The 21,491-nt window shown below is 55.4% G+C and overlaps 11 protein-coding genes across 11 annotated transcripts; 4 read left to right on the top strand and 7 right to left on the bottom strand.

Annotated features, from left to right (window-relative positions):
- Positions 1-1,236: 1,236 nt before the first annotated feature.
- Positions 1,237-2,992, top strand: LTR77_004749 (uncharacterized protein; the record flags this gene model as incomplete). Its single annotated transcript, XM_064802001.1, has 2 exons — positions 1,237-1,783; positions 1,959-2,992. The coding sequence occupies 2 exons, from the start codon at positions 1,237-1,239 to the stop codon at positions 2,990-2,992; spliced, it is 1,581 nt and encodes a 526-aa protein (XP_064659362.1).
- A 1,672-nt stretch (positions 2,993-4,664) lies between these two features.
- LTR77_004750 (uncharacterized protein) lies at positions 4,665-5,532 on the top strand (the record flags this gene model as incomplete). Its single annotated transcript, XM_064802002.1, has 3 exons — positions 4,665-4,935; positions 4,988-5,187; positions 5,242-5,532. The coding sequence occupies 3 exons, from the start codon at positions 4,665-4,667 to the stop codon at positions 5,530-5,532; spliced, it is 762 nt and encodes a 253-aa protein (XP_064659363.1).
- Positions 5,533-6,314: 782 nt separating this feature from the next.
- TUB4 (gamma-tubulin) lies at positions 6,315-7,941 on the bottom strand (the record flags this gene model as incomplete). The annotated part of the gene is made up of 5 exons (XM_064802003.1): positions 6,315-6,737; positions 6,791-7,393; positions 7,445-7,794; positions 7,843-7,883; positions 7,934-7,941. The coding sequence occupies 5 exons, from the start codon at positions 7,939-7,941 to the stop codon at positions 6,315-6,317; spliced, it is 1,425 nt and encodes a 474-aa protein (XP_064659364.1).
- A 351-nt stretch (positions 7,942-8,292) lies between these two features.
- Positions 8,293-9,426, bottom strand: LTR77_004752 (uncharacterized protein; the record flags this gene model as incomplete). The annotated part of the gene is made up of 1 exon (XM_064802004.1): positions 8,293-9,426. The coding sequence occupies one exon, from the start codon at positions 9,424-9,426 to the stop codon at positions 8,293-8,295; it is 1,134 nt and encodes a 377-aa protein (XP_064659365.1).
- Positions 9,427-10,280: 854 nt separating this feature from the next.
- On the top strand, positions 10,281-11,266 carry LTR77_004753 (uncharacterized protein; the record flags this gene model as incomplete). The annotated part of the gene is made up of 2 exons (XM_064802005.1): positions 10,281-10,841; positions 10,901-11,266. The coding sequence occupies 2 exons, from the start codon at positions 10,281-10,283 to the stop codon at positions 11,264-11,266; spliced, it is 927 nt and encodes a 308-aa protein (XP_064659366.1).
- A 210-nt stretch (positions 11,267-11,476) lies between these two features.
- Positions 11,477-12,977, bottom strand: LTR77_004754 (uncharacterized protein; the record flags this gene model as incomplete). Its single annotated transcript, XM_064802006.1, has 3 exons — positions 11,477-12,298; positions 12,345-12,629; positions 12,687-12,977. The coding sequence occupies 3 exons, from the start codon at positions 12,975-12,977 to the stop codon at positions 11,477-11,479; spliced, it is 1,398 nt and encodes a 465-aa protein (XP_064659367.1).
- Positions 12,978-13,369: 392 nt separating this feature from the next.
- LTR77_004755 (uncharacterized protein) lies at positions 13,370-14,666 on the bottom strand (the record flags this gene model as incomplete). Its single annotated transcript, XM_064802007.1, has 2 exons — positions 13,370-14,464; positions 14,520-14,666. 2 exons carry the CDS (start codon positions 14,664-14,666, stop codon positions 13,370-13,372), a joined length of 1,242 nt encoding a protein of 413 aa, XP_064659368.1.
- A 165-nt stretch (positions 14,667-14,831) lies between these two features.
- nop16 (Ribosome biogenesis protein Nop16) lies at positions 14,832-15,527 on the top strand (the record flags this gene model as incomplete). Its single annotated transcript, XM_064802008.1, has 1 exon — positions 14,832-15,527. The coding sequence occupies one exon, from the start codon at positions 14,832-14,834 to the stop codon at positions 15,525-15,527; it is 696 nt and encodes a 231-aa protein (XP_064659369.1).
- Positions 15,528-15,900: 373 nt separating this feature from the next.
- Positions 15,901-17,070, bottom strand: LTR77_004757 (uncharacterized protein; the record flags this gene model as incomplete). The annotated part of the gene is made up of 1 exon (XM_064802009.1): positions 15,901-17,070. The coding sequence occupies one exon, from the start codon at positions 17,068-17,070 to the stop codon at positions 15,901-15,903; it is 1,170 nt and encodes a 389-aa protein (XP_064659370.1).
- Positions 17,071-17,995: 925 nt separating this feature from the next.
- Positions 17,996-19,029, bottom strand: LTR77_004758 (uncharacterized protein; the record flags this gene model as incomplete). Its single annotated transcript, XM_064802010.1, has 2 exons — positions 17,996-18,854; positions 18,911-19,029. The coding sequence occupies 2 exons, from the start codon at positions 19,027-19,029 to the stop codon at positions 17,996-17,998; spliced, it is 978 nt and encodes a 325-aa protein (XP_064659371.1).
- A 686-nt stretch (positions 19,030-19,715) lies between these two features.
- LTR77_004759 (uncharacterized protein) lies at positions 19,716-21,047 on the bottom strand (the record flags this gene model as incomplete). The annotated part of the gene is made up of 2 exons (XM_064802011.1): positions 19,716-20,357; positions 20,400-21,047. 2 exons carry the CDS (start codon positions 21,045-21,047, stop codon positions 19,716-19,718), a joined length of 1,290 nt encoding a protein of 429 aa, XP_064659372.1.
- Between the last annotated feature and the right edge of the window lie 444 nt (positions 21,048-21,491).

The following is a 21,491-nucleotide window of genomic DNA, read 5'->3' on the forward strand; positions in this document are numbered from 1 at the left end:
TTGTTCTAGCCTACATGTAATGATGATGGGGATGCTGCGCCTCGCTCACCTATAGCCAGCCAGTTGTGCTATTATAGCCTGTAGTGAGGAGTATGGGTTAATGTCGCTCGGTGTACCACAAGCAGCTATAGGACAGGGACCGGGGTGGCGGCTCCGCGGTTCTCGCAACGCTGCTTGGCTGGGCCGGAGCGAGACCCAGAGCCGCGTTCTTCTCGGCGGGTCAGCTAGGAATAGAAGTTTAGGTCCACCTTCAACGCTTCTGCACGCCGCGGAAGCCTGATCTCCCAAGCACCGGAGCTCTCCTCTGCTACACCTAACCGAGCACGTCTAGCAAGCAAAAGAGCACATCGTCCCGTCTTCTGGCAGTAGAGCAGAGATTTTGGTTGTGCGTAATGAACGACAGCGAAAGGATGAAGAAAGCGCCGCCTATTCGGGATCTACGGCAAGGAATGCACGGGATTTTCGCTGGGCACTGTGGGCAGGGAATTTGAGAATGACGGATTGGCTGAGACGCACGGGACTAGATGGGGACTGAGGGTCGTCGTCACTGGCGGAGACCAGAGAGGGAGACGGGGGTTGTTTCAGCACGTGCGTCGAGTATAGGCGGTTCTGATGGGGGATGTGGTTGATATGTGCGCTTGAGAGATCTGGTATTAGGGAATCCGGGGTGGTGTTGAATGACATTGCTGTGGTATTGGTGACACGTCGGCAATGGGTGTTGAAGATAGTATGGTGAGGTGGTTATAGTATTGGGAAAAGGCCAGACGATCATCAGCGGCGACTCGGGTGGTATTCACAGAACACACAAGCTTCTCCTTCTCCACCCTCACATCCGTTGATCCCAGCAGCCTGGCCCTGGTCGCCTCTTCGTCTTGTCTTCCTAGGACCCATTACCGTTCTACCGACTACATCCATACTTCTCTCTCGTTCTTCTCTGCACATACCAATCACCCAATTGCATTGCCGTTCAGCGTTACGCTCGTTCATCACGTCTTGGGTATCTCGGATTTGCTTTTGGATTTGGAGAGGGACTGCGAGATATAGGGCCAGCCACGAAAACGGCGGGTGGCTGACTGCACGAGCATTGTTAACGGATTATCCTACCTCTGGTGCGTGACGTGGAAGTTTGGGGGCAGCATCTGTCTGACACCTCGATCTGCCTCTCAACTATCCTCTTCAAGACAGCGCTGATGAGACGATAGAATAATCCCCCATTTTGGGATACCACCACCCACCATGCCCACCCTCCGCTCCCTCCTCCTCCTCGCCCTCCCCATCACCACCCTCTGCGCACCGCACCACCAACCCGACCGCGAAGAAGACGACCTCTCCCTCGACGAAATCGTCAACCTGCTGCCCAAAGAATCCCTCGACTCGGCCCTCCACAACAACCTCGCGCCCAAATACCGCGACGGCGTCTTCGAGCACGGCAAGAAGGCCATCGAGGCCGTGTCGCAGCATGATCCCGAGTTGGCGACAAGACTGGTGGATGCCGCGCTGCATGAGCAGATTGAACGGAGGGATTTGAGGAAGAGGCAGAATTCGAATGGGACGGAGAGTACGACACAGGATTCCGGGTCGGAGACTACGACGAGGGATTCGGGTGAGGATACCACGACGCAGGAGCCTTCTGAGAGTACGACGGTGGTGGAGAGTTCGGAGCCGACGACTGAGCCGACGACGAGGGAGCCGACGACGGTGGTGGTTACGACAAGCAGTGAGGTTGTGGCGCCGAGTACGACGAGGGATGTGGTCATTACTACTACGGAAAGCAGTACTGTTGGTAAGTGGATGTCTTTTTCGTGGAGTTGAGATGATGTCGACGTCTTGAATAAGGGATTTGAGGAAGTGGCTCTGCGAAGGGCTATTGACTACTAATTTCGAACGATGACTGATACATCTTATGCTCGCGTTGGTGCGCGCCACGAAGACATGACCTGAAGCTAACGAGAGTATAGCAGTGACCTCAGACAACGGTGGTGGCGCGACAAGTACTCCTGACAGTGGAAGCCAAACTACCAGCGACAATAATGACAATGGCAGCGGCACTACAAGCAATGATAATAATGGCAGCGGCAGTGCTACGACGAGCAACGACAACAATGGCGGCGGCTCGACAGCAGACAGTGGGAACAACAATAATAATGGCGGCGGCGGCTCGACAGCAGACAGCGGGAATAATAACAACAACGGCGGCGGCTCGACGGCAGATAGCGGGAACAACAATAATAATGGCGGCGGCTCAACAGCAGACAGCGGGAATAATAACAACAACAACAACGGCGGCGGAAGCTCTGAAACGCAGACCGGCGTCATCATCCCCATCACCCAAACCACCACCGACGACTCCGGCGACACGATAACGCGAACGACTTCCGCCTTCCAAGGCTCCGCGCCAACGAGCACCGTCATCCCCGTCACCACCACAAACGCGCAGGGCAACGAAGTCACGACTTCCACCACTGTCCCAGCCGCTCTCGTCACAACAACAAACGGCCGCGGCGAAACCATCACCTCCGCCTCGCCTCTCCAAACCGTAGCAGTCGCCCACGGCACCATCGTCGGCGGCAGCAATGGAAATAACAACGGAAACGGCAATGGAAATGGCGGAGGAGACGACGACTCCGACACCGATTCCTACACCACGACCGACCAATTCGGCAACTCCGTCGTCCTCTCCGGCACCCGCGGCGGCCAAGTCGTCACCACCACCGACTCCCGCGGCCGCACGGTGGTAATGACCTACCACCCGGGCGGCGGCGCGGTGAGCCGTCTGATTGTGAAAACCACCAATCTCCCCGGCGGCGGCCGCTCGACTATCACCTCTTTCGCCGCTGTGGGCGCGCCGACGCAAGGCTCGGACAACGAATCCGAGAAGACGGGGAATAAGGGCTTGCAGAGCGGGGCGTCGCATTCGACGAACGGGCGGTGGATAGGGGAGGTTGCGGCGTTGGTTGGTGGGGCGGTGGGAGTTGCTGCTGTTTTACTCTGATGAGGGGAGGTGTGTGTGATGGGGCTGGGAAGGGAAGGGAAGGGATGTATATCTGTACATGTGTTGATGATGTTATGGCCGCTCCTTTGCTTAGTCGACGAATATGTGGGAAATGCATATGGGCGGTTGGGTGGGAAAATGGAGTGGGTGCATATGGGGTGGGCGCATTTAGTTTAATCGACAGACAGAATTGAAATGACATTAACTACATGTACCTACCTGCAATCGTGTACGGTTTGTTTAAGTGTGAGGCAGCGTACGATCGTCATCTTAATCCAAGCGTACGTGAGACATCCATGTATCTTGAGGTACCTTATGCAACTAGAAAACTCCATGTTATTGCCAGAAGTGATATGAACGCCAATGCCAATGCCAAGGGACGATGTTGTCAGCCAAGTGAACGAAGAAGGCGCGGGTGAAACCTGCTTCACCGAGTGGCAGTGACTGGTACAGGTATGCTTGCCACTTCATAGCCACACCATCGGCATCAAAACCGCATCATCTTCAAACGTCGTGAAACTGAAGCAGAAAAACACACATCTACTTCCACTTCGAAACGCAAACCTCGACACCTTACTTCGTTGACACGAGAGAACAGCTACGGGGACAAGAAAGACCGACATCAACATCAACCCATCGACAACCCATCGACATCTCATCAAAACCAACTCACAACAACCGCAAAGCATAAAGGACCACCATGCCTTTCCTCTACCACAAGCGCATCGGGGGTAAACACGCCAGTAAGCCCCTCCTCACCCTCTTCCCCTCTCCTCCCGCTCCCCTCTCCCCCTTCCTCTCCCTCGCCCTCCTCTCCTTGGCTTCCCATGCACGTATGCTGATATTTATGTTGGAAAAAAGGCACAGGCGTAACAGCCGACCGCCACGGCGTGCGCCGCTCGCCGTGGAGGTTTAGTCTGGGCAGGTTTAGCTGCTTCAAGTAGGGTCGGGGGGTATGTACGCCGTCATCTCCATCTACCCAAATCTGGACGTTGGTGCTGACGGGAAGGTGCGTGTAGCCGCGAAGACCGAGACCCGTGAGGAGGCCAAGGAGGGTGAGGAACGTCATTGTGAGGGTGTGATGAGGTGTTGTGAGGGTTTGAAGTTCTGCAATCGCGGCATGCCGAGGGTGAACCTGGGAGCTGGTTGATGAAGGATGGGCAGCGATGGCGTTTGGGACCTAGTAGCGGATTTCTTGCTCTGGGAGAGGGGGGGAGATATCTATCTTTTAATCGATTGTCGCAATGTTTACATCCGCCTTCCCTACTGTCTACAGAGCCTCACTGTCGGGAAAATCTCAATGTTTTGGGGTCACTTACGCACGGCTCTGAAAAACACAGCTCACGTGTTGGCTCGGAGAAGACTCGACCTCCTACTGGCCTGCTCGTGTTCTCACAACTGCCTATTCTGGCGATGCCGCTAGCGGAGTGCTTAACCCCGGCGTCCGACCTCAGCCTTGTCGAGCAGTACAGCGACCGTTGACATGCTCGATACTACTCCTCAGCTATGGCATACAGCTCCCAATGGCTCGCAAAACAGTGTCGGAGATATGGCGTACCTCCCCGATCAGCAGCAGCATGAAGCGTGTATATAAGACGAGCCATGCAGCCCCCATGGATCAAAGCATCTGCTCGATGAGCTTCTTATTCATTCAACCACCAAAGCCCTCGACATGACCTCCAGAACCATCCTCGTGACCGGCAGCAACAAAGGCATAGGCCTTGGCATAGGCCTTGGCATCATCCAAGCCATCGCCGTCCGCTCCAACAGCACCACCCTCATCCTCACCTCTCGTTCCAAGACCAAGGCCGAAGAAGCCATAGCCGACCTGCAAGCCAAAGGCTTCACGAACCCTTTCTATGCCGTTGAAATAGATATCACGGACGACGCCAGTATCCAAGCAGCCGTCGCGGAAGTCGAGCAGAAGTTCGGACGGCTGGATGGTCGGTCCAGCGCCGTTTCCCCTTTGCCAGAGCCAGGCTGACGGCGTCCCAGTCCTGATAAACAACGCAGGCATCGCCCTCCGCGAACGGGCCTCCCTATTATCCGACCCCTCCGCCCTCCGCGCAGCCTGGTCCACGAACCTCGAAACGAACGTCACTTCGATCCGCGTCGCAACCGCTTGCTTCCTGCCGTTACTCCGTCAATCAGCAAGTCCGCGCGTGATCAACGTCTCCTCTGCCCGCGGGTCCTTCGTACGTCTCTTCTCCCCTATTCCTTCGCGAACCGCCAACTAACCCATCGTACAGAGCCGCGCCCTAGCAACCAAGGAGACAACACATCCCAGTCCGCCCTACTCAACCTCCAAAGCCGCGCTCAATTTCCTCACTCTCCTCCTCTCGCGACAGCATCCGGACGTGGCGTTCTACGCCGTCAGCCCGGGACATTGCAAAACAGCTCTGAACGGCTTCATCGGGAAGAAAGATCCGGTGGACGGCGGGAAAGCGGCAGCTGAGCTGGCGGTGGCGGAGGAGGGTACGTATACGACAGGAACCTTTTGGGAGGACGAGGGGAGCGGGATGGTCGAGGTGGGTTGGTGAGTGTGGGAGTGTATTAAGGTTTGGCGAGGGTCATGTGATGGGTTGTCTCGGGTGATGGTGTACCTGCGACGAAATGTCTCGCATGTGACAGCCTGCATGACCAGTCCATCAGACTCGAGGCAAAGTCAATCTTTGCATCTCCTAAAACACGAGAAAGAACAAGTACTCACCTGCCGCCGTCACTCATTCTGAACCCGTGCAATCACTACGCATCCACCATGCTTTCTTCCTATCCCGTCTTTCCTCCTCGCTCGTCTTCGCGTCTATCTCATCCTCCGTGTCACCACTCACGATCTCGTCAACCCGACACAACGCGAAAATGTCGCCGACAAACACCACCAACTTCCCCCACCCCTCCCAGCCCGACGCAAATGTTCGCCACGTCCACTTCTCCGATACATACAACCCATCCTCGCTCTCCCTACGCCTAACACTCGGTCCAAAGGACCATCCAACAATGGTCGTGCGCATCAGCATCTATTTCGAGAGCGGTCGAATGCCAAGGATTAAGATCCGGACGAAGAAGCCGAAGGAAAAGCGGAAGAGGAGAAGAAGCAGAGACGGTGACGGGAGAGATGCTTGAGCAGACGCAAGAAAGGGAGGAGAGCAGGAAAAACATTGTTAGCGGTCCTTGGATATCGTTAACGCGGCGGCATACCTTCGCCTCCAGTCCGCTTTCGAAACGCCACACCAAACGCCAGCGCTGCCCGGCATACATCTTCAACCACACACCAACACCATTCCAACGCCAGATCCCCAATCGGAGGGCCGAACATGCACGCTCATCTCCCAGTAACACCATCCGTCCTCCCATCCGCACCCGCCTCCGCCTCCTCACCCTTCCCCGGGTTCAAATAATCCGCTCTCTCCGCCTCCTCATACTCCCTCACCAGCTCCCCCACCACCTCCCTCGCCTCATCAAACTCCCCCAAACCATCGCGGAAAGGCTCTTCCCGTTTATACTGCTCAAGAAAAGCGTTCCGCTTCCGCAATCGCTCGTACTGGAAAATGGTGCGTTTGAAGAGCGTGGCGATGCCGGTGTGGTTCGCCAACATGAGGCCGGAGACCCGCGGTGGGGTGCGAGAGGAGTAGGGCGGGTGGAGGTAGGGGGATGTGCGGGTGAGGGCAACTTGGATGGATGCGGGGCCCCAGGGGATGAAGTTTGCGAGGTTGCGTTCGCGGATCCGGAGGAGGGATTTGTGGACCTATTCATTCACATTAGTGGGTAAAGGATGACGAGATGGGGATGGACGATTACGTCTGTAGGGTCAGCTTCGCCCATGATGATGTTGAGAATCGAGATATAGCAGCTCGTTTTGCTTGGCTTCGTAGACACCATCTGGTTCTTCGGCTGTAGTAATCTTCTCATCACGTCCAGGACAGTTGTCTTGCGCACGGTTTTCGCCGCCTCGACATTGTCTCCCGTAAAAGGCGTATAGCTCGTCTGCAGGAAGTGACAACGCGGCGTGGGGATGAGGCTGGCCACAATGCCGACCAAGTCATTGTGCATGTATCCCGGATATCGCAATGTATTGGTGGACGCGGACATCACAGTACTAACAAGGCGGTTCGTTTGCTGGAAGGACGGTTCTTGAATGTGAAGGGTATCGGCCGCCATGCGGGCAAGGGCGCCGTTGTCGAGAACGACCACGGAGTCGGCATTTTGTGTCAGTCGTCGAAGCGCAAGTAGGGAGTTGTAGGGATGCACCACCACGTTTCCAGCGTTCTGCGAGTCTTCGAAGACGGAGTATGTCTGTATCAGCTTCTTCGGGAAGCGGTCGTTGAGCCGCTCCAGGAAGAAAGATCCGAGTCCAGAGCCAGTACCGCCAGAAATTGAATGGAGCAGCATGAAGCCCTGCCTCTGTACATCAGCTTCTCTCCTCTTTCCTACCTTCATGAATAGGATTCTTACCTCCAAACTATCACTTCCATCCGCCTCCCGCTCAATCATATCCAACACCTCCTCCTCCACCTGCCCGCCCATCGCATACCCGGCCGCCCAATTATTCCCCGCCCCCGTCCCGCCCTTGTGCACATAGAAGTTCTCCGGATTGTAGATATTTTTGTACGGCCCTGACTTAATTCCATCTAACACCCGCGGTTCGAGGTCTAGAAGGATGGCGCGCGGGATGTAGCGCGTGTCGTCGGACTGGTAGAAGAAGACGTCTTTGCGGTCGCCGCCTTCTGTCGCGAAGGGCTCGAGGTGGCCGTCGCTATTGATGCCATGTTCGAGGCAGAGCTGTTGCCAGAATTGGGAGCCGACTGGGGTGGATTAGTATGGTATGTAGGAGGGGGTGGGGGGGTGTGTACCGCTGTTGCCGCATTGGCCGGCTTGGAGGGTGATGATCTCTCTGGAGGATTGTTAGTATGAGTGTCATGGCTGAGACGTATCGTTACTAACCGCGGCATCTTCACGAGTGGCTCAAGACATGTGTGGTGTGGTCAATCAAAAGAGCATGTGGTTGAAGTCGCGGGGTGACGCGAGGTGGGGTCCGTCCCACGCGCAAGTCTCGCGACGGCAGAGTATGAAGCACATTTTCACATGATCGAAATACCTTCGGGACTCCTACCCATCGCTAGGATGGGAACGTGGTAGTACCTTACGCCAATAAGAGGCCATAGTCGAACGCGATGAGGTATCAGATTGCTTCGCGAGAAGCTGACTCCGCGAGGAAGCCATGTGCCAGCATCTATCTGCCATCAATCTTCTAATCCTTCCAGCCTCACTCATCACTTCTTTCTCGCCCCCTGGAAGTCTTCCTACTCCCGCCTCTCAATCAACGCCCTGCTTGCCACCGGTCTGAACATCCTCCGGTACAGCCATGCCATGACGCTCACCCAAAGATACACCCTCATGATATCCAAATACCCCAGGGCTCCAACCGGCATCCAGTTTTCTGGGGTCGTCTCATCGAACCGTTCGCAAACATCCAGAAACTTGGCGACATCATCCGTGATAACCCCATCAAGCTGCCGTCGTATACACCACTCCATCTTCGTCCTCTCGTTGACCGTCCATGCATACACCTCCCACCCTTCCTTTCTGGCGTCACGCAAAAACCGTCTCCCTCCAGGTGCGATAAGCATCGGCAACAGCATGTTAAAGCTCACATTCGGGATCTCCAGGAAATGCCGCGCATACGACACCGAGAAGCCGATATTGCTGACTGGGAATCCAGGACAATGCTCAAGAGCAAGCGGCAAGAATTTTGCGGCCCAAATCCCCATCACGATCCTCTCCTCCCACCTCTTCCCACCCTGCGCAGGCGGGACAGCCGCGATCGTCGACCCGAGTAATCGCATAATCTGCTCCGCCGAATTGCTCAGCTTAATATCCAACATCACCCACACCTCCTCCAAACCGGGCTGCGCCAAGTACTCCAACAAGTCCTGCAACCGCGCCATCGCCTCCCCTTCCGTCCTGATCCCAGCTTTCGCCTTCGCTTTATCCCCCTGTCCACCACCCACCGTCCGCATCTTGCTTATCTCGTCCCAGGTGCAGTCTTTGATCTTGCGATCAACGCCGAAGCATCGCTTTAAGCTGGGATCGTGGCTCAGGACCACTACCTCATCTTTCGTCACATGCACGTCCGTTTCTAGCGCGTGCGCGCCGGTGGATATGGCGCCTCGGAACGCGCGCATGCTGTTCTCGGCGTATTTGGCGCGGTAGCCGCGGTGGGCGATGCATTGTGGTCGGCGGCGCTTTTGGGCGTCCAAGCGGTAGCGGGTGAAAGTTGCTTGTGGAAAGTCTCTCAATGGTGGAACTGTGGTGGGTGCCTGGAGCTCTTCGACACCGGGTTGGGTAAGCATGGGAGGGGCATTGAGGGCGCTGGGGATGCGATGGAGGAGGTCGTCGCCGCTGCCTGCTGCCGGGGAGGGGTGGTCCGGGGACATCTTGCGAGCGCTGAAGCTGCGCGCAGAGGTGCTGATGGCGCGGTGGAAGTGTTGTCGCGACCGGACTGGGGCTGCTGCGGCGCGGCTGAGAATGCAGCGGGGTAGAATGGTCGCGGTAGAGTGGAGGAGAATGTTAGACGGAATGGAGGAAGTGAAAGGTGGTAAAGACGGAAAAAGCAAGCAAGGAGCGGCAGACCTCATGCAATACCTACCGTCGGCAGCGGTCAGTCGACCTCCTCCCTTCGGTCCATGGTGTGCGGTCTAGGGAGTTTTAAGCTCCAACCGGATCGTGCTATCTCCGAGCAACACGCCAGTCCTGATGCATCCTAACAGCCAGCAAAGGATGGGGTGCTGATGTTTTAGCGGCGTCAAGCTTCGCCATAACGGGGAGTTGGAGCATGTCTGCAGCGGCCGAAGTCGAGATGAGGACTGTTTTGGACGTACAAAGGATGGGTGTTGGTGGTGTTGCTCAACATGAGGGGCAGCGACCCGGGAGATCGGCCGGTGATCCGCTTCAAGCCTCGCTTGGCGCGTTATGGTTGTTCTGAACGTTGTTTTTAGCGTCGTCTATTAAATGACGGGCAGGAAGGTCTGGGCAACACCGTCGACTCTTCGCGACACAACATCATCGGCGTCTTGAATGCGAGCGGAGAGCGTGTCGACGGAGAAGGACAGAAAAATGTTAAAGAGAGGTCGACCAAGACTGGCTATCCCAAAATACCCCCTTGGCAGGGGCGAGCCAAGTGCCATACGTAAGTGATGAGCTCAACATCTATGCATCTAAATACTTCTCCATTTTCTTCTCCATCTCTTCCTTCTCGCTCCATCTTCAATCCTCCATCAACATTATCATCATGCGCTCCTTCACACCCCTCCTCGCCCTTGCGGCCACTGCCTCCGCCATCCAGCAAGGCTTCAACTACGGTGCCACGAACGCCGATGGCTCGTGCCGCAAGTACGAGGACTTCCACCGCATGTACACTCGTGCACAGGGTCTCGCTGAGCCTGGCTTCACCTCCGCACGCCTCTACACTTCCGTTCAGTGCGGCTCTCAGAATGCACCCATCGAGGCCATCAAGGCCGCTCTCGACACCAACACCAACCTGCTGCTTGGTGTTTGGGCTTCCGCGGGACAAGACACCGTCAACCAGGAGGTTGCAGCTTTGAAGCAGGCGGTCAACAACTGGGGCCCGCAGATGAAGCAGAAGGTCGTCGGCATCTCTGTTGGAAGCGAGGACTTGTACCGCAGCTCGCCCCAGGGCGTGGCGAACAACGCGGGTGTGGGCGCCGATGCTGCCGCTGTTGTGAAATACATCAAGCAGGTTCGACAGGCGATGAAGGGCACCGCGTTGGAAGGTGTCAGGATCGGACACGTGGACACTTGGACCGCGTGGGAGTTGCCTGAGAACGTTCCTGTGAGTACCATTACCGCCTCACAGAGCAAGTCGAAACAGTGCTAATGCTTTAGTTTTAGGTCGTCAACGCAGTCGACTGGCTCGGCCACAACAGCTTCCCTTACTTCGAGACCACCAAGAACAACCCCATCGGCCAAGGCAAGAACCTCTTCAACGAAGGCCTCTCCCACACGGAGAGCGCCGCCAAAGGCAAGCCCGTCTGGGTCACCGAGACCGGCTGGCCATCCCGCGGACCCAAGTCCAACGCCGCAGTCGCCTCGACCAGGAACCAGCAGAAGTACTGGCGCCAGGTCGGCTGCAGCTTGTTCGGCAGGCGCAACGTGTGGTGGTACACGCTCTACGACTCCAACTCGGCGCAGACAGAGCTGTCGTTTTCGCTTGTTAACGGAGACACTGCGACCAAGTTCCCGCTTGATTGCCCGTAGACTCTTCGATTCTACTGGAGAATTTTTGAGGTGGTATCTTATGCATAGCTAAGGCTGCATTGGAATTGACAGAATATCGGAGTCAACGGGGTGGTGGTTGTACATTGTGGGAGAGACCAAAAAAGTTATAGACGAAGAATAGAAAGATCTGTAATCTACATAACGACCCGACCACGGCTTACGCTCCTTCCACCACACCTCCCTTCCCGTTCACTCCATCCGCTGCCTCAACCGCTCCTCCGTCGTCTTGAACAACTTCGGCAAGCCCGTGTCCTCGAAGTCCTTCCCATTCGCAACCATCTCCACCACCCCCTTCGCCGTCAACCAAATAAACGCGTTCCCACCCCCGTTAAACCCCGCCAAAATCCACTGCCTCCCCTCCTTCCCCGGCACCTCCCCCACGTGCGCGAGCCCATCAGGCGTATACCCCTGGATCCCCGTCCACACCCTTTCCACCCCCGCCCCGCTCTCCTCCCAGCCTTTGAAGTGTCGCTGCATCAGGCTGTCGAAATGCGGGCGCGCTTCGGAGAGCTGCGTGCTGTCGTCGAAGTTGTCGTACCATTTCGACAACGAATTGCTGTAAGTCCAATTTCCGCCGCCGACGACGATGGAGCCGTCGGGGCGGGGATTGAGGTAGTCGACGCGGGATTTGCTGGTGGGTGAAGGACGGGCGTAGTTGATGTTGTAGGTGTGACTTAGATGCGGCGAGATCAGGTTCGAGGGTACGAGGTGGGAAGCGGTTCCGCGGACGGGGGTGATGGTTTCGTGGTAGGAGGGGCAGATGCCGGCGGTGTAGGCGTTGGTGGCGAAGATGAGTTTTTTGGCTTTTAGCGTGCCGCGGGGGGTGTGGATGATGCTGGCGCTGGGGTGGCGAGGGGAGGTGGAGTCGACGCTGGTGACAGGGGTATTGGTTTGGAGGTTCACTGCTTTGCGCTCGACGAGGCGGGCGAGGATCTGGGAGACGAATTTGTAGGGCCAGAGGGAGCAGATTGGGACGCTCAGGGCGAGTTTGGCGCCTTTAATTGATGTGACCTACCCTGTCAGGTCCGCTGAGCAGTGACGGGGATGGGAGGCTTACCTGCTCGATGTTCTTGCCCTCGATCATATCGACATCCCTCGTCCACCTCGCTCCCGCCTTGAGGTTGGCCAGGAAGTCCTTCTTCGCCTTCTCAGCTTCGTCCTCGTCAATGTAAACATCGTAGCTTCGTCGGAGTTCGAACTCGCAGTCCAGATTCTCCGTCTCAACGGCGTCCTTCAAGGCGTAGTTCTGAGCCATGACGAGATCGCGCACTTCCATGGCTAGCTCTGTACCGAACTTCTCGATGAGCCCATGCACTGTCGCTGTCTTCATCTTGACGTGGCCCTACAAATATCCTCAGCAACAGAAGTTCGGTACTTTCGAGGAAGGAAGGTCACTCACTCCATTCCGCCCAGTAGCACCCTCACACACTCGTCTCGCCTCCAGCATAACGATTGACGGTCTCTCCTTACCATCATGTAGCTTGTCCAAATGATAAGCCGTCGCAACGCCAGAGAAACCAGCGCCAATGATCGCAATGTCGCATTCTTCCGGTAGCTCTTCTGTCGAGCGATGGTCATCAATCGGGTGCAGTTCTGTTCGCCAGTACGGCACAGTCGCATCATATACCGGCTTGATCTGTGATCTTCGGAGTACGCCGCCGGCAGCGTCAACGTCTGTTATGTTTCTCATATCGATTGATGCGCCAAGAGGTTGATTGAGAAGAAATACGACTGGGAAAGCTTTTTGATGTTTGGTCTTGTTGGGTTGAGTTGGGAGGATGCGATAACCGCTTCGAGATCAGCAAGCGATTATGCAGAATCGGAACAACGACATGCCGATCAGCGGCAGGCATCAGGAATTGCTTCCAGGGCTCGCTGCTGGTCTCATGAAGGTCGTTGTCGTAGGAATCGGATTGGTATAGGGTGAGGGCTTCCGGGCTTGTCAACGAAAAGTAAAAGACCCACAGAAGATAGGCGTAGATTGTTCAAGACTGGATAGGACAAGATGAGCCTGGCGGCGAGACTGTTGTGATGCCGGCACGAAGACCAGAAGTTGAGTCTACTCGGTCAATTGGCCACATCTCAGTCCCAAGATATCCCAAGCATGATACCAGCTCCAGCAGCCATAGCCAAATACTGCATCGCCGTCGCCCGCAGCTCCTTCATCTTGTTCGGCCCTGTCTCCAGCATTTCTGGTATCACGCCAACTGTGCCCACATACAAGAAAGTTCCAGCTGTAAATGGCAGCAGTAGATCTCCCCAGTTGAGGCTGGTGCCTGCCAAACCCATGCCTTTGCCCACAACCTCCGCTCCGCCGCCACCGTACTCTTGCACGACGATGCCAATGATCGTGCCTAGGACTGCGCCAAGAGCGGTGACGAACTGCAAGCCCATGGCGACTTTCTTGCTCATCCCTCCCTGGATTAGCAACGCGAAGTCGCCAACTTCGTGTGGGATCTCATGACAGAAAACGGCAAGGGTTGTCGTTGCGCCGATTGTCGGAGATGCGTAGAACGACGAAGAGAGCGCCAAGCCGTCGGTGATGTTGTGCGTAAAGTCTGCCAGAATATTGAGGTACGCTGAAAGCTTGACCTCCTTCGGCTTCTCCGACGGCGGTGGCACTGTCGAGGCCACGTCCTTCGTAGCTTGCTTCCGCTGTCGTATCTCACCATCCGTGCTGGCCGACGAGCCCGTTGCGGCTGCTTTTTCAGAGCCAACAGCTTGCCCGTTCGACGACGCATCATCGTGTGAGTGTGTATGTCCCGCACCACCAGTCGCAATCCTCAAACCCTTGTCCATCCCTACGAATGTCACAAAGCCCACCATGATCGCTACTCCCAGCAGCAAGTTCTTATTCGGCTCTACCAGCACAGCTCTGACTTCGCCTTCGGGTACCTCGCCGAGGAAGATCTCGGGCATGAGGTGGAAGAACACGTCTCCTAATAAGCCGCCCACGGCGAACGCGACCATGATGATCAAACTGCTTGGGTCGACGTCGGTTGGGACGAGTGCGAGCAGAAAATTCGGTGGGCCAGAGATGTAGAGACATCCCATAAGGGAGTTGTACGCTGGCGAAGCGAAGGGGAACAGCAGCTTGAATGACTGGCTGAGCAGGGAGGGAGTGGTGCTGCTGTGCGATTGCTTGTGGACGTGCAAGGCCTGTATGATTGGGCATTGCTGGCCGGTCGTTAGTACTTTCTTTTCTTCATAGCACGTTGTGGTGTAGTCTTACTTGTAGTTCATCCTCGATCTCCTGCGTGCTCAATGATCCTATGTCGACCGCTGCGTTGTTGATCTTGGCATGGTCTTGAGCATACGCAAGACATATCAATGATAGCAGTATGGCGACCGGCGCCAGTTTGAGCAGTCTTGGAGCCATGTTTGTAGTGTTAACACCGATCACATGCTCAGGAGGTGTTGTTTTCACGTGAAGTCAGCTGGACCATGTACTCGGCTGACTTTCTCCTTTGGGCCGTACCTGCATCTCTCGAACAGAAATATTCCCGACCTCATCTCTGTCCATCACTCAAACCACAACGTCAAAATGGGTCGCGAACTACAAAAGCGCAAAAACCGCTCTTCGACACCCAGAGTGCGGAAGAAGCCCAAATCGAAGAAGAAGATCCTCTCCAACCACATCATCGCTGAGAACTGGGATCAATCTCTGACCTTGACGCAAAACTACCAGCGGATAGGCCTCACGGAGAAGCTGAACAAGCGAACCGGCGGCGTGGAGAGGAAGCCAGGGGAGGAGAAGCACGATGACCCGCTGAGTATTGAGGGGAAGCGGAGGAAGGCGAATGAAGTGCTAGATGTCCGGGAGGCGAAAATTCAGCGGGATCCGAGGACCGGCGCTATCCTGAGCATTCTGGATGATGGAGAGGAGAAGCGACCGAACCCGCTGAACGATCCACTGAATGATCTGGACTCCGAGTCGGACGACGACATGGAGGAAAGTTTTGATCAGCACGGGAGTGTCTATCCGACTGCTTCACAGAACGGCACTCAACCAAAGACCGATGTTGTGGCGAGATTGGAAGACGAAGCCAGTAGGCCTGCACCCAAGTACCAGCGGAAGCAGAGTGAGGGCGAGATAGCCTTCATTGAGGAACTGGTGCGGAAGCACGGAGATGATTATGGCGCCATGGCCCGCGACATGAAGGTCAACTACATGCAGCGCAGTGAAGGCGACCTGAAGAAGAGGGTGAAGAAGTGGAGGGAGAGAGGAGGAAAGGTCTGATGCTTGCTCCGGTCAGGCTGTACACCTTTTCGAGTTGCGTAAGATCAATACCTCGAGGCTCATCCATGCACAATGACCGCAAAGAAGGAGATACATGTGGCTACATAGCTACCTGATGGTCTAACTGCTGGGAAAGTGCAAAAGTATTCCGCACCACTACTACAGCACGCCCATTGGAGTCAACGCATCACGATGGACTTCGCCTCACCTCTTCTTCTCAAGACGGCTCTCACGATAGTTTCCCCATTGGTCTTCACCACCAACCACCATGTCCTCGTCCAATTCGACGCGGAGCTGAGCGTGCAGGCTTCTGCCCAGTGCTGGTCTGGGTAGATCCTGCTTCTTCCGCTGCCGCCGGAGAGGGTACTGTTTGTCAAGACGCTGGGCCGCGCGGAGCGTTGGGCCGTGGACCAGAGTTCAGCAGCCTTAGTCTACTCTTTGTCGGGTTCCTGTACGTTACAGCACCCGACAATTCGCCACCATTTCGGTTGTCATCCTCGGAGTGACTGGCCGTAGTCTCCATACGCTGGCCAAACATGTCTTCGATAGGAGAATCAGACAGATACGGCGGATACGATGGTCGGTCTTCCTGTCTGTTACTCCTAGACTTACCGAACCCATAATGGTCTGCTCCCGACGACTTCGCTTCTTCAAACATATACCCTTCTCTCCAAGGCTCTTCACCGAGGTCCTCGAGGATGGCCCTATCGGTGTCCTCAAAGTCATCTTTTACTGAGGTGCTGCGTCCGAATGCTGTCCGGTGACTCCGGTCATCTTCGCTCCAACTACCGAGCTCGAAGTCCTCTTCCATCGGAGTGCTGCGTTCGAATGCTGTCCGGTCGTCTTCACTCCAACTAACAAGCTCTTCGGCTTCCTTTGACCGAGGCACCATCTTGTAGTACTGAAGTCTACAGGCACCCATGTCATGACCAAGTTTCTCCGAGATGGACTTCCACACTTCACCACGGATCCACCGTAGCTCGATCAACAGTTGCTTCTCATTTGCGGTCCAGCGTCCTACTACCACATCCCCCTTGGTCTCCAGAAACAAAGGCTGCGCATCAACCGCGATGCTTCTCCAGGGCGGGTACAACCGTTGGAATTGGTCCCAGATCCAGTTCAACGTTTTATCACTCCTGTCAAGGCGCCCCACGAAATTGAATTGTCGATAGAAAAAGGACGGCCGGGACTCGTAGGGTATTGGGCCTTCAAACTCATGCCACCCGTACAATCTAAGACTCCTAACATTTGGAAGACGGTCTGGCTGCAGATCGCCAGCTGTGGAAGGCGTGTACCACCACAGCCTCCAGATCAATGGTATCTTGGGGGCAGGGCAGAATGGCCAGAGCGATTGAACAGGATCGTTGGTCCACAATACGCTGTCCTCATTCGCGGGCTGCAACGCTTGGTCTCGGACGCACATCTCTCGATTTGACTCGGTCCTTATCGGCTGCGGTTCGACATCACAAAGCGTTAGAGTTTCTTGCTGCTGCTGAGGAGCAGGCCTAGGTGATGTCGGGTCCGAATGTGCTGGGTACGACATGCTGAAGTGATGGCTGTCGTTTCGATTTGTGAGACCGTCGATGGCCTTGCTGATGGTGAAATGCTGGGTGTATATGAGAGCTGGCTACCCAAAACTATTGACGGTCTGTCTGTGCAGAGGCCCTCGACGGTATTCAATACTCCATTGTTCTACCTGTCATGTTTGAGCACGCCTCGAGTCAGTACTCTGACATAAGGACCAGAAAGCAATGTGCGCAAACAAAATCTGCTTGCTGCACCCAGTGCACACGATGAGGCCTCTGGCGTATGCATGAGGCGTTCTCGAATGAGTCTGCCGTGCGTTGTGCTGGGGATGCCGCTCAAACCAGGCTCAAGGGTGAATGTGTTGGCATGCTATGGCAGTACATATGTCGTGATGGCACTGCAGACAATGCTTAGTCTCATCTAATGCAGGACTGGTTGAACAATAAGAACACAGTACCTCACTCAAGTTCGAGTATGTCTACCATAGCTACTTAGGATGAACCGCGTACGCAGAGAACTTGTCCTCATGACACCACGCAGCGCCAGAAGATCTGCCACCATGGCGTGCACGAATGAAGCTTACCGACTCCATGTACTCAGGGAGGGCTGATAGCTCTACTTGAGCCCTGGGTCTAAGTTCACTTTCGCCGCTTCTGCCTGTCGCCCTTCGCTTGAGCCTGTTGCCTTTCGCTGGAGGCTGAGCGCTTTGTGGTGACAACTGCGATGCTGCAAGACCGGCGGTCGTTCGTGGCATCGACCTGTCGCTCCGAGTTGTGGGTTTGTCGAGAGGGGAGGAGACCTGCTGCGCCGTAACATGCGCCCTGCCTTGCGACGGAGAAGTTGGCAGTGGATATCGACCCTCGCCGGTAGGGGGCAAGTCATCAGCAGCACGCATACTTCTGCTGTCTCGAAAATTGCTGCTTGATGGTGGGTATATCTGCTCAAGGAGTAGCGGGTCGATTTGGTGGCAGTGAGCGTGGAGTTCCATCAAATGAAGCGCGCAGACTCTGTTCCTGCTCGTAGAGGCTCCTTTGCGATGGCATTTCGCTGGTTGTAGTCAGACTGCGGAACAGCGCACCGGTGGCAGCGACACTGTCCTCCTGCTCCTGGTTCTCGTCAAGGTCCTGTGGTTGGCGTTGATCAGAACTTTGATTGCCCAACATCGAAGACGCTTCCTCTCGTTTCTTCATCTCGAGGAATCTCTGTTTCAGAGCCTTGCGTTTATCCACGGGGAATCGTTTGTGGAGACCACCCCATTCTGATTGCTTCTTGTTTTTGGAATAGCGACTGGCGCCTAGTGCTTCGGCGCCAGCAGCATGGATCTGGCGCAGAACCATTTCCGGCCGCTGGAGATGGGTTGCAATATCTCCAAAAGACCATCTCTTCTTTAAAAGCTCATCCACAGCAACATACAGTTCAAAGTCAGCATCGTCCGAGATCAAAGAGCGGCGCCTAGAGCGAGCGCGCACAATGCTGCTCTCTGATCGATCCATCTCCGAAATCTGAGCAACAGACAGCCCCCGGCGGTCAAGACTGTCGAGTGTGTCGTATTCTTCTGTTGACCATTTCCCATAGTTGGGAACCTCGCTCGTTTTCCGAGACTCTCGTGTGACATACTCCCGTGGGGCAGCTACGAGCTCACGCAAGGCTGCGGCGTCGGGGATCACTGGCTTTTTGAAAAAGCTCCCTCGCAAATTGTTGGGGTCGTTACGCGCGAGCTGTGTCTGATCGGGGCCAGCAGCGAGTGGAGCCTGCACAGCTGGATCAACCAATGTCTGAGCGTAGTTGCTGTGGCAAGCGCTGTTCCCATTCTCAAATCCATCGTTTGGCATTGCAGGAGAGGTAAGATCAACTACTTCTGCCGGCGCTCGTTCGGATGTGTTGTGAGGTTGAGTGTAATAGCTGCTCCTCTGGCCGCCTCTCCTTTCATGTGAGTGCGAGTCGGAACGGCTCTTTCCCCCATGGTCAAAGCCATGATTTAGTACTGCAGGAGGGGTAAGATCAATCACCTCTGCCGGGACCTGTCTATCTTGGTCATTCCGCTGAGTGTAGAAGCTGCTTCCGCGGCCACTAAGGAGTGCCTGTGAACCAGAATTGACTGTTGGTGGTGGTGGTGTTTTGTGCTCGATTGTGCGAGTGTGTCATGACTCCATCATGCCATAGAGATACGGAATGGCTGTCAAAGCGAGGGTATCTCAGCCAACAGCCGCCCGCGGAATAGGGCCACCAACTGGTCGCCTATGATACCATGATACGGGATCGCCGCATCGCCGCATCGGCGCTGTAGCGCTGTAGCCGCGCTCTGAATACATATGTCCGCGAATATGCGACTTTAATTGTTGGAATGAAAGCTGCAAAGGTAGAAGTGAAGAGAGTGCGGAAGTAGATGGAATTCTTGGCTGGGACCTGGGACCTACGCCAACAATCGCAGCCACGGCTACATCCGTCTCATGGAATGTAAGATACAGGAGGATCCCAACTTGACAAAGAGAGTGAAAAAAAAGATATTCTCCTACCGCGGGACGCACACAGACCTCGGAAAGTTACCTGCATACCTTAATGCCCGCTGTCGCCACTATGGGACGAAAGTGCACGGACCGAATGCCTGGTAAACCCACGCATCTGACGGGACAAACATATGCAAGGCCACTGGCTTACTGGTCACGCGCTAGCTCCTTGCCCTTGCGGTTTTGAGATATCACCGTAGGTAGTGCCGCTTGTACTCCTGTCCGTTCTAGGTACAGTCCCAGTAATAGGGTTTCTCGAGTCTGAAGACGCCTGGCATGGTCTCCGGGCATTTCCGCCGCCGCGTGGAAATGTGAGATGTCCTCTAGATGCTCGGTTATGATCGTGCGACTCGTCCGACACCGGTGCGGCTCCAGGCAGCTCGGGACTTTCGTCAAGGTCTTCTAATACCTGCTGAAGTGACGGAAGCCCACCTTCGGCGGTAGCAGCTCCTGGGAAAGGAGCGGAAGCAATGGCATACTGTGATTGAGTCGGAAATGAGGCCCGGTGCAGCGCTCGTAGGTTTCCAACACGGAGCATGCCAGGCTGGAGTGGCTCGTCGGAAAGTGGTGGTAGAGTGATGCGACCGTTTTGCTGTTGGAAGGCATATTGAGTCTGGCTAGAGTCTTCGCTATGCTGGCCATTGGCTGAGTACGACGAACGTCCTAGCGGAGTCGGGTGCTCGAGCAGTCCAGATTGAGTTACTAATCGGCTGTCCACTTGCAGTCGGCCAGGGGCATGACACACCGGCCGAGCACTCAATGATGATTGCGCTGGCGCCAAAGGCGACTCGTGGAGCTGATTCGTGAAAGATGGGGATAAAGTCACCTTTTTATTCACCCCCTTGGTTATGTAGCGCCATCTGTTGTATAGCTGTGCCGTGTCTCGTGGGGTTGGTAGCTTCGCGTTTATATCCCTGGTAATGACGTCAGGATTGTCGGCTTTCATGCGCACGAGGGTGGCCTCTTCGGTCGACGAAAAATTGCTTGGAATCCCCATATAGGATGAAGGGCGCCCTGTATCAACCGTTCCCACATTGCGCGCATCAGCTGCTCTCCAGCCAAGGTATCTATCTTGGAACGCTCTCCACTTTTGGGCGAACGTGTTGCTGTTGGTTGTAGACAGGCCATACAAAGCCAATTGGCGTAACCAATAGCACATCCAGGGCTCGTATGCCAACGGTGTGTCTAGATCGTCCCATTCATGCCGGTTCTGCACCGTTAAGTATCTCATGGAACGCTCACCACCCTCAGGAGGCGCTTGGTGGTACCAGTCGATCCATTCGCGGGGAACAGGGTTTGGACAAAGCATCAGCGGACCTGACCATGCTTCATCGTGACAGTCTCTTGGCTGAAACGACAGGATAGGCGGCGCACTCTGCTCTGGCCAGTGAGGGATATACTTGTCAAGCCTTGGTACTTCTTCTAGCCACCTCAACATTGGCTTTGGCGTTGCAGTATTAGAACTGCTGGTGTTCGGCCACAACATGGTGGTTGTAGCATTGTCACGAGGAGACGTCAGCCGTTGAGCGCAGCAGACGTGATTTTCGTGGTGTTCGATGCTGTGCTCCAGATTGACTAGGTCGAACGTTCGCTGTGTGTCGGACCTGTCGGTGTCGCAGGCTCGGCAAGTCTGTCTAAAAGGTTCTGAGATTGGGATGTGCCTCAGGATGCCAAATAAAGGTTGGCACTCGTACGAATACCGCTGTCCCCCAGCAGCAAGGATGTCTTCGAGCTGCCGGCAGTTGGGACATGTGTTGAAAAAGGTCCAGCACATAGTCTTGAACCGAAGGCTAATTGGCGTATGGCCTTCAAAATCGGCTCGCCTCGTTGTGAGCAGTGTTCGTCAAGTAGTTGAAGTGCTTTGTAGGAGATACGCTGGAGTCTCGATCGATCTGAAGGCTTAATGTTGACCAGTTTGTTTCCCAAAGCG

Source organism: Saxophila tyrrhenica (genome assembly GCF_035928015.1).
Source record: "Saxophila tyrrhenica strain CCFEE 5935 chromosome Unknown scaffold_7, whole genome shotgun sequence".
Classification (NCBI taxonomy): domain Eukaryota; kingdom Fungi; phylum Ascomycota; class Dothideomycetes; order Mycosphaerellales; family Extremaceae; genus Saxophila; species Saxophila tyrrhenica.